The sequence below is a fragment of the Pelobates fuscus genome, chromosome 6 (genome assembly GCF_036172605.1).
Source record: "Pelobates fuscus isolate aPelFus1 chromosome 6, aPelFus1.pri, whole genome shotgun sequence".
Lineage (NCBI taxonomy): Eukaryota > Metazoa > Chordata > Amphibia > Anura > Pelobatidae > Pelobates > Pelobates fuscus.
In genome coordinates, this window is record NC_086322.1 from 1,650,456 (window position 1) to 1,662,459 (window position 12,004).

General features: G+C 44.5%; 1 protein-coding gene across 1 annotated transcript in view; it reads left to right on the plus strand.

The window, feature by feature from the left end:
• The window catches only part of LOC134614080 (sphingomyelin phosphodiesterase 5-like), an 85,953-nt gene that overhangs the window by 50,523 nt on the left and 23,426 nt on the right, over nt 1–12,004 (plus strand). Inside the window, exons 6-7 of the mRNA XM_063457497.1 lie at nt 70–133; nt 220–358. Of these exons, the coding sequence (XP_063313567.1) occupies nt 70–133; nt 220–358 (203 nt within the window). The remainder of the gene's footprint in view (nt 1–69; nt 134–219; nt 359–12,004) is intronic.

Sequence of the window (12,004 nt, forward strand, 5' to 3'; positions counted from 1 at the left end):
ATCACAGAGTCCCTGTTCAGTTATCAGAGTTACAGGCCATAACACTAACCTTATTTCATTGTCTCTCAGGAACCCTCTTGCGGCAGGAATTTATATATCACGAAGCTCTGAGGACACCAGAGAAGCTCAAAAGGTGAAACCGTAATGGAAGGTTGTGCTTAGATTAGCATGGATGTTCGTGTTCATTGAATTGTCGCATTATTTCTGCTCTTATTATAGGACTCTGCTGTCGGATTGTGAGCGGCGACTTTACATTGCACCTCCTCTCCCTCCGGGCACCGGTCATGATGAGCAGCAGTGGACAGGGCGTAGAATTGATTATATTCTTTACCGTGATTCTCCCCTGATACTTCCTACGGTAAGGGCATAACATAGCTCCAATGTTTATTTTAGGGTTTGGTGTGAATAAATCTATGCATTGTGCCGTTAAATGTATCCCGCGGAGGTATGAGAAGGCTAGCTGTACACACTGTGCTTATATAAATACGTGTTCCATGGAGGTACGAGGAGACTAGCTGTACACACTGTGTTTATATTAATACGTGTTCCGTGGAGGTACGAGGAGACTAGCTGTACACACTGTGCTTATATAAATACGTGTTCCGTGGAGGTACGAGGAGACTAGCTGTACGCACTGTGTTTATATTAATACGTGTTCCATGGAGGTACGAGGAGACTAGCTGTACACACTGTGCTTATATTAATACGTGTTCCATGGAGGTACGAGGAGACTAGCTGTACACACTGTGCTTATATAAATACGTGTTCCGTGGAGGTACGAGGAGACTAGCTGTACGCACTGTGTTTATATTAATACGTGTTCCATGGAGGTACGAGGAGACTAGCTGTACGCACTGTGTTTATATTAATACGTGTTCCATGGAGGTACGAGGAGACTAGCTGTACGCACTGTGCTTATATTAATACATGTTCCGTGGAGGTACGAGGAGACTAGCTGTACGCACTGTGTTTATATTAATACGTGTTCCGTGGAGGTACGAGGAGACTAGCTGTACACACTGTGTTTATATTAATACGTGTTCCGTGGAGGTACGAGGAGACTAGCTGTACGCACTGTGTTTATATTAATACGTGTTCCATGGAGGTACGAGGAGACTAGCTGTAGATACTGTGTTTATATTAATCTTCAGACTGTGGAGGTGCGGGGAGAGTAGCTGTACACACTGTGTTTACATTAATCTCCATGTTGTGCTTACATTAATCTCCATGTTGTGGAGGTGCGGGGAGACTAGCTGTACACACTGTGGTTACATTAATCTCCATGTTGTGGAGGTACGAGGAGACTAGCTGTACACACTGTGCTTATATTAATACGTGTTCCGTGGAGGTACGAGGAGACTAGCTGTACGCACTGTGTTTATATTAATACGTGTTCCATGGAGGTACGAGGAGACTAGCTGTACACACTGTGTTTATATTAATACGTGTTCCATGGAGGTACGAGGAGACTAGCTGTACGCACTGTGCTTATATTAATACGTGTTCCATGGAGGTACGAGGAGACTAGCTGTACGCACTGTGTTTATATTAATACGTGTTTTGTGGAGGTACGAGGAGACTAGCTGTACACACTGTGTTTATATTAATACGTGTTCCATGGAGGTACGAGGAGACTAGCTGTACGCACTGTGTTTATATTAATACGTGTTCCATGGAGGTACGAGGAGACTAGCTGTACGCACTGTGCTTATATTAATACGTGTTCCATGGAGGTACGAGGAGACTAGCTGTACGCACTGTGTTTATATTAATACGTGTTCCGTGGAGGTACGAGGAGACTTGCTGTACGCACTGTGTTTATATTAATACGTGTTCCATGGAGGTACGAGGAGACTAGCTGTACGCACTGTGTTTATATTAATACGTGTTCCATGGAGGTATGAGGAGACTAGCTGTACACACTGTTTTATATTAATACGTGTTCCGTGGAGGTACGAGGAGACTAGCTGTACACACTGTGCTTATATAAATACGTGTTCCGTGGAGGTACGAGGAGACTAGCTGTACACACTATGCTTATATTAATACGTGTTCCGTGGAGGTACGAGGAGACTAGCTGTACGCACTGTGTTTATATTAATACGTGTTCCGTGGAGGTACGAGGAGACTAGCTGTACACACTGTGTTTATATTAAAACGTGTTCCATGGAGGTACGAGGAGACTAGCTGTACGCACTGTGTTTATATTAATACGTGTTCCGTGGAGGTACGAGGAGACTAGCTGTACGCACTGTGTTTATATTAATACGTGTTTCGTGGAGGTACGAGGAGACTAGCTGTACGCACTGTGTTTATATTAATACGTGTTCCGTGGAGGTACGAGGAGACTAGCTGTACGCACTGTGTTTATATTAATACGTGTTTCGTGGAGGTACGAGGAGACTAGCTGTACACACTATGCTTATATTAATACGTGTTCCGTGGAGGTACGAGGAGACTAGCTGTACACACTGTGTTTATATTAATACGTGTTTCGTGGAGGTACGAGGAGACTAGCTGTACACACTGTGTTTATATTAATACGTGTTTCGTGGAGGTACGAGGAGACTAGCTGTATGCACTGTGCTTATATTAATACGTGTTCCGTGGAGGTACGAGGAGACTAGCTGTACACACTGTGTTTATATTAATACGTGTTCTGTGGAGGTACGAGGAGACTAGCTGTACACACTGTGTTTATATTAATACGTGTTCCATGGAGGTACGAGGAGACTAGCTGTACGCACTGTGTTTATATTAATACGTGTTCCATGGAGGTACGAGGAGACTAGCTGTACACACTGTGCTTATATTAATAAGTGTTCTGTGGAGGTACGAGGAGACTAGCTGTACGCACTGTGTTTATATTAATACGTGTTCCGTGGAGGTACGAGGAGACTAGCTGTACACACTGTGTTTATATTAATACATGTTCCGTGGAGGTACGAGGAGACTAGCTGTACGCACTGTGTTTATATTAATACGTGTTCCGTGGAGGTACGAGGAGACTAGCTGTACACACGTTGTTTATATTAATACGTGTTCCGTGGAGGTACGAGGAGACTAGCTGTACACACTGTGTTTATATTAATACGTGTTCCGTGGAGGTACGAGGAGACTAGCTGTACGCACTGTGTTTATATTAATACGTGTTCCATGGAGGTACGAGGAGACTAGCTGTACACACTGTGTTTATATTAATACGTGTTCCATGGAGGTACGAGGAGACTAGCTGTACACACTGTGCTTATATTAATACGTGTTCCGTGGAGGTACGAGGAGACTAGCTGTACACACTGTGTTTATATTAATACGTGTTCTGTGGAGGTACGAGGAGACTAGCTGTACGCACTGTGCTTATATAAATACGTGTTCCGTGGAGGTACGAGGAGACTAGCTGTACACACTGTGTTTATATTAATACGTGTTCCGTGGAGGTACGAGGAGACTAGCTGTACACACTGTGTTTATATTAATACGTGTTCCATGGAGGTACGAGGAGACTAGCTGTACAGACTGTGATTGCATTAATCTCCAGGCTGTGGAGGTGCGGGGAGACTAGCTGTAGATACTGTGTTTATATTAATCTTCAGACTGTGGAGGTGCGGGGAGAGTAGCTGTAGATACTGTGTTTATATTAATCTTCAGACTGTGGAGGTGCGGGGAGAGTAGCTGTACACACTGTGTTTACATTAATCTCCATGTTGTGCTTACATTAATCTCCATGTGTGGAGGTGCGGGGAGACTAGCTGTACACACTGTGGTTACATTAATCTCCATGTTGTGCTTACAGTAATCTCCATGTTGTGGAGGTGCGGGGAGACTAGCTGTACATACTGTGATTACATTAATCTCCATGTTGTGGAGGTGCGGGGAGACTAGCTGTACATACTGTGATTAAATTAATCTCCATGTTGTGGAGGTGCGGGGAGACTAGCTGTACATACTGTGATTACATTAATCTCCATGCTGTGGAGGTGCAGGGAGACTAGCTGTACATACTGTGATTACATTAATCTCCATGCTGTGGAGGTGTGAGGAGACTAGCTGTACATACTGTGATTGCATTAATCTCCATGTTGTGGAAGTGCTGGGAGACTAGCTGTACACACTGTGATTACATTAATATCCATGTTGTGAAGGTGCGGGGAGACTAGCTGTACCTACTGTGATTACATTAATCTCCATGTTGTGCTTACATTAATCTCCATGTTGTGGATGTGTGGGGAGACTAGCTGTACACACTGTGATTACATTAATCTCCATGCTGTGGAAGTGTGGGGAGACTAGCTGTACATATTGTGATTACATTAATCTCCAGGCTGTGGAGGTGCGGGGAGACTAGCTGTACACACTGTGATTGCATTAATATCCATGCTGTGGAAGTGTGGGGAGACTAGCTGTACATATTGTGATTACATTAATCTCCAGGCTGTGGAGGTGCGGGGAGACTAGCTGTACATACTGTGATTAAATTAATCTCCATGTTGTGGAGGTGCGGGGAGACTAGCTGTACATACTGTGATTACATTAATCTCCAGGCTGTGGAGGTGCGGGGAGACTAGCTGTACATATTGTGATTACATTAATCTCCAGGCTGTGGATGTGCGGGGAGACTAGCTGTACACACTGTGATTACATTAATATCCATGTTGTGAAGGTGCGGGGAGACTAGCTGTACACACTGTGATTACATTAATCTCCATGTTGTGGATGTGTGGGGAGACTAGCTGTACACACTGTGATTACATTAATCTCCAGGCTGTGGAGGTGCGGGGAGACTAGCTGTACATACTGTGATTAAATTAATCTCCATGTTGTGGAGGTGCGGGGAGACTAGCTGTACATACTGTGATTACATTAATCTCCAGGCTGTGGAGGTGCGGGGAGACTAGCTGTACATATTGTGATTACATTAATCTCCAGGCTGTGGATGTGCGGGGAGACTAGCTGTACACACTGTGATTACATTAATATCCATGTTGTGAAGGTGCGGGGAGACTAGCTGTACACACTGTGATTACATTAATCTCCATGTTGTGGATGTGTGGGGAGACTAGCTGTACACACTGTGATTACATTAATCTCCATGCTGTGGAGGTGCGGGGAGACTAGCTGTACATATTGTGATTACATTAATCTCCAGGCTGTGGAGGTGCGGGGAGACTAGCTGTACACACTGTGCTTACATTAATCTCCAGCTGTAAAGGAACCAAATAGTACATACAGGAACTCAGGAACTAGGTATCGGTAAGAAGTATGTTTATTTAACTATATAAAAATCACAACGTGTTTCAACCTATTTACAGGTTTTCCTCCGGTGCATATCTGAAAATAGTGTCTGAAACATAATATATAGGTCTAAACCAATTTAAAAACAATTAAAAACCTCGGTTGTGGTGTGTTATTTACTGCAAACTAACACCCATTGCCTAATATGGTCAAAAATGTCAGTTTTCCCGCCCCTACTAATATGGATTCCATGTTTCTTCCTGTATATTTCTTCCTGCTTTGTTAGTCATGCTTCCATTCCTGCCTCTTCCAATATGGCCGCACGCCGACTTGTTGGCGTGTTTGCTGTAGAACTATATCGGCAAGTGATGATGGGCATCTCTGTGTAAATCTGTCTTATTTGCGCATACTTAAAATGGCGGTTTTGGTATTTCCGGGATAACTGAGCCCGGTCGATATTCAGATGTGAAAAGTCCATAAGAATACATAGAAGGAACACGTAGATAAAATATCATAAACGGACATATAATGTAACAAATGCTCTTAGCTACGCAGCTAACAAAAGGAATCATAAAGGTTAAAAAAGGAGTGTTAATGGAAATGTGGAAGTGAAGAGACATTGATTAATTAATATATAATAAGAAGCACACAATAAAAGGATACATTTGTGTCTAAAAATGTATTGGATTGGTTTAAATAAAATCTTACAGCTTCACGTCCTTTTTAATGTTTAATGATTGCGTTTATCTGGTGACATCACAAGTAATAGGAATAAAACCTTCCTGTCATTTAAAATGAGATAAAATATGCCAGAAATTCCTAGAATCCTGCGATCCGATGGGCTTTCCTTAACCAGAGGCTGTAGGTGGAAATCTATATATTGTGATAATGATGACAGAATACAATCAATACCCCGAACGATTTCTTTATTTATTTAGGTGTATGTTAGGGGTTTGTCCCCTTAGGTGGAGGCGGTAAAGTGTGCAGCAGCATATCCATATTTACCTTCTATTACGTTTTTAATCAAAGGATTATTACTATTTTTTCAGAAGATTGCGGCACGGCCGATTTACGCCATCAAGGGTCGACAGGCGCATGCATTGTAGCACATTTTGGGACACATTTAGGCGAATGCTGGCTTTCGGCTACGGCATATATATTCAATATAACAATGGGTAACAGGGTTTATTCGGTTGGGGCAGTCGTCACATATCCTGGCTGCCGAAACACTGTCCTATATTAGATGATAAGATATTTTATATGTGCTAGGGTGACCTCCGGTGGCTGGATCATTATAGCTGGTAATTTTTTATTTTTATTTTTTCTTCCTCCTTTCTCCCGGTTACAGGTTGTCAGCACCTTTTCTGTATTAAGTTTAAAGATGTCTGACTGACCCCTTGTGGTCATAAGGGTTATGGCTTGTGACATAAATTATATTTAAGGTTTGGGCTGAAGACATATGTCATAACAACGCTACTGGTGCTAATTATAGATTCATATTGTGTTCATACAGTGCAGCCCTTGCCCTTGCCAAACAGTCCTATTTTTCCTCTCTCATTAGTTCATGCTCCCGCAATCCCAGGCGTCTCTTTCACACCTTTAATTCTCTTCTTCGCCCTGCTGTGGCCACCCCCAAAACTAACCTTACTGCTGATAACTTCGCATGTTACTTCACAGACAAGATTGAACAGCTAAGGAAAGAATTCTCCCCTCCTTGCCTTTCTGTTTCTCAATCACACATAGATCATGCCTTTCCTACCCTTCAGACATTCTCCCCAGCTACTGACCAAGAGGTGGCTGCTCTTCTTTGCTCCTCTCGCCCCACCACTTGCCCGCTCGATCCTGTCCCATCTCATCTTATTAGATCTCTCTCCACTTGTCTCGTGCCTTCTCTAACACACATCTTCAACTGCTCGCTCTCCTCTGGCATTGTCCCTGCTGACCTTAAACATGCCACTGTAGTACCTATACTAAAAAAAACATCCCTCGACCCATCCACCCCCTCTAACTACCGTCCCATATCCCTGCTCCCTTTTTCCTCAAAGCTTCTGGAAAGACTTGTCTTTACCCGTGTGTCTCACTTCCTCAATTCCAACTCTCTCCTTGACCCTCTTCAATCTGGCTTCCGCCCTCTCCACTCTACAGAGACTGCCCTTATCAAAGTTACTAACGACCTAATCGCAGCTAAATCCAAAGGCCACTACTCCATACTAATTCTTCTTGACCTCTCTGCAGCCTTTGACACCGTTGATCATGCTCTCCTTCTTCAAACTCTTCAATCGCTTGGTCTCTGTGACTCTGTCCTCTCATGGTTTTCCTCTTATCTCTCCCAACGCTCATTCAGTGTCTCCTTTTCTAATGATACCTCCTCCCCTTGCCCTGTCTCAGTTGGAGTTCCCCAAGGCTCCGTCCTTGGTCCCCTTCTATTTTCTCTTTATACTGCCTCTCTTGGCAAACTTATTACCTCTTTTGGATTCCACTACCACCTGTACGCTGATGACACCCAGCTATATCTCTCCTCCCCGGACCTCTCCCCTGCCGTCCTGCAACGTGTCACTGCTTGCCTTTCTTCCATCTCTGACTGGATGTCCTCCCGCTTTCTGAAACTCAATCTCTCAAAAACTGAGCTCCTTGTCTTTCCTCCTCCTAATACTGATCCTCCTCTTTCGCTCTCCCTCCAAGTCTGTGGTACCAACATCAGTCCATCCTTGCAAGCGCGCTGTCTTGGCGTCATACTTGACTCTGGTCTCACCTTTGAGCCTCACATCCAGCATGTTGCCAAATCCTGTAGATTCCATCTTAAAAACATAGCCCGCATCCGCCCCTTTCTTGCACCAGATACTACCAAGGAGCTTGTCCATGCTCTAGTAATTTCCCGCATGGATTATTGTAACCCTCTCCTGATTGGTCTCCCCAATAGCCGTACTGCACCCTTACAGTCCGTAATGAATGCTGCTGCTAGATTGATTTTCCTCTCTAGTCGTTTCTCTCACACCTCACCCCTCTGCCAGTCCTTACATTGGCTTCCTGTATGCTATAGGAGTCAATTCAAGGTACTAACTCACACCTATAAAGCACTGAACAACTCTAGCCCCTCTTATATCTCCTCACAGATCCATAGGTATGTCCCTTCTCGGTCTCTCCGCTCTGCCCGTGACCACCTCCTGTCCGTTGTCCGCACTCGTACGGCCAACTCGCGCTTGCAGGACTTCTCACGGGCGGCTCCCTTCCTATGGAATAGCCTGCCTACCGCCATCAGACTCTCCCCTAGTCTTGCATCTTTTAAGAAGTGCCTTAAAACCCATCTCTTTAGGAAAGCTTATGGCCTCCAAGACTAACCCTTACCTCACATACCTGTCTCTTGCCCTCTCCTAAAGGGCAGCCCACCTTATTTGATTGTAAATTCCTGTCCTAATGTGTTTTACACCCCACCTCCTATAGAATGTAAGCTCGTTTGAGCAGGGTCCTCTTCAACCTATTGTTCCTGTAAGTTTATTTGTAATTGTCCTATTTATAGTTAAATCCCCCTCTCATAATATTGTAAAGCGCTACGGAATCTGTTGGCGCTATATAAATGGCAATAATAAATAAATAAATAAATAATGGTCTGGATGGTATTGGCAGCAGTAGTATGTGGCACGTATATGCTTGTTAGGAGCAAGTACATCATAGGTACCCATCTAGGAGTATCAAATGTTCTGTAATTGTGCACAGGGCAGATATTCAGGTTTGGGCGATGTCTAGCAATTCAGTGATTATGGACCTCTTATGTTTCAGTATCAACAGCATCCACAGTGTGCTGCTACTCTACCAACTTTTCACCTGCTATAGGTCAGCAATTATGATTAATTATCCTCTGATGCTCTCGCAAGACCTGGGTCCTTATGTGTATTTTTCTGTATTACTAGGTATAGGCATCCTTGCTCCTTTTTGTTCCAGTCTCCTACTGTTGGAATATTTACCAGAAGGTATCTTGTTATCAGGGGGAATGATGGGTACCGTATTTATTCGAGTATAACGCGCACACGTGTATAACGCGCACCCCTAATTTTCGATTAAAAATCGTTATAAAATGTTATACCGATTTTTTAATCAAAAATTAGGGTGCTTGTTATACTCTAATAAATATTCGAGTGGGTGCTCCGATAATACCGACCGCCGGCTCATTACAAGCCCGGCAGAGCTGGCCGCGGGTCTCGCGAGATTTACACTGGGAAGCTGGAGGAGCTGCACGGAGGTGAGTAAACGCTTGCTGCCCGCCCCCCCAGGACCGCCGGGCTTTGTAATGAGCCCGGCAGTCCTGGGAGGTATATTTATTAGAGCATAACGCGCACCCCTAATTTTAAATTAAAAATCGGTACAAAATTTTGCGCGTTATACTCGAATAAATACGGTACATATTTATATAACCCTGAAAACTCACAATTACTCTCGTAGGTTACTACAGATCGCCTGTATCACCTTACCCTACTACCTTGCTCATCAGGTACGTCATGTTTCTCTCGATAATTCTCCCATCCTCCCTAACCTTTTCGGGTCATAATACAGATATACTGGCATATAAAATAGGAGCCTCTAGGTATGTTTTCTGGCCTTCTACGCCTTACGTTAGTGGTCCCGCGAGGCCAACACCCATCCTCAATTTGGAGGTACAGCATTCCCTAGGGCCAATTCATAGGTAGCCGCCTCGCTCGGTTGCATAGAGAGGGCCTCACTTGTCACTCCCATTCTGTCTTATGCTATTACAAGTCACGGAGAGGCCATCACCCCGCCATAATGTCAACGGCCACGTACCCCACACAAGCCAAATCATAGATAGTGCCTCTCAAATCCGCTTGGCAACTAGCAGGGCCTCACCTGTCACATTACTAATTAATTGTTTCGCCGCTTGGCATTAGTTACATCAGCCAGTTGGGTAGTGCCCCATGTTATTTTGTTTTGTAGCATGTCACAAATACATGAAGGTGGGGAAGAATTGTCCATCCCCAGTACACCGGCTAGATCGGTCACTCCATCCCGGGGTGACGACAACGCAAGCCCTGCCTCACTCAGGTCATGGACCATTCCTAGGATCACTGCCGAACTGAGAAAGAGGAACATTCCTTTCCCAGCTACGGCTTGGAAAGCCGAATTATATAGACTGCTGAATACTCAGACTGATAAATTGAGGGCGGGTGAAGGGTCTAGTAGCAGCCAGTCGGCTGATCTACATATTGTTTTGTCTTCAGTCCTGACCTCTTTGGGTCATATTACTGCCAAACTTGATAAGATGGATGCAGATCGCCAGCAACGGTCACCTTCAGCACAGGGGAATCCGATCGCTACGGTTCGCCCAGACCCCCAACCGGGTAATATTCCAACCTGCAAACATCAAGAAGGACATCTTGGAAGGGAAGGATATCAATCTGGTATCACTTCTTATTGCCTCGCAAGATGTCCTTGAAAACAAAACTTATGCATATGGGGTTGTGTTAAAATCTAGGGACCCTAGGTTGAATCACAAGCTATCCATACCCGAATTTGTGGGCTTTCTGGATCTACAGAGACGAGATATGCTCTGTATATCCTGATAGGAGAGAAGAATTGGATCTCTATCTCCACAAGCTGGTGGATTTGGGGCACAAGTACGGTGGTACATCTTTTTTCGACTACCACCGTGCTTTTTCCGCAAAGGCGTCGGCTTCTCTATCCCAGTTTAATTATCAAGCTAATTGGGGTGTGCTTGATACAGAGCTTTTTTTGTCGATACTTTGCGGGTCTCAAAACCCCAGCTTGTGCCATTTGTTCATCCAACTCCCACATGGCGAATCTGTGCCCTAACTCTCCGGAGGTGAATGCCTTTTCCCCCCCCACTAATATGATGTCCACTGGGAGAACAGGCAGGGTGATGAAAGATAAGCTGGGACGCGATATAGTGTTTTTGAGAAAATCGCAAGTTTGTAACAACTTTAACACTGGCACTTGCGGATACAGTGCCTGCAGACTACTTCATGTCTGCTCCCAATGTCTCCGGGCTCATTCTAAAGTAATGTGTCCAAATAAATGATATACTAAGCAGTACCTTTCGTCTCTTAATGTCTCCCTGCTGAAAGAGTTATTGTGTGGTCACCCATCTCAACATCTCGTAGAATTTTTGGTGGCAGGGTTTACTTTGGGGTTTCACACGGGTGTTATTCATATGCCTACTGGAATCTTAGAATGTAAAAACTTACAGACGGCCCAGGCAGCTCCCGACACGATTGACCTACTTCTCCAGAAATAAATTGCCCAAGGGTTCTTAATTGGCCCTTTCGACTCCCCGCCTTTCGCGGTTTGGAGAACTAACCCCATAGGACTGGTCTCGAGTAAATCATCCAATAAGCAAAGGTTGATTCTCGACCTCTCTGCTCCCCATGCATCACCTACCCCAAGTCTTAACTCATTTCATCAGAAGAATTTTCTCTCCAATATGCAACCATAGATCATGCCATCACGGCCATACTCTCGGCAGGAGTAAGGGCATGGCTTAGCAAAACGGCCATGGTGAACGCATTTAAGTTACTTCCGGCTCCGGCATCAGTACGCGGCGCGCGAGGGAGCTGAAGAGGGATGTAGCGGAATGCAGTAAGCCTGTCCTACAAAATGCCTGTGTGACTGTGTTCGTATAATTTTTCCCTATGTTGAAATTGCTGTTCGTCTGTTTATTATGTGAATTATATGTTATTCGGTAGTTTCCATCCGTACTATATACTTATGGAAACTACCGAACGGAGGGGCCACCCCGGAGAGAAGT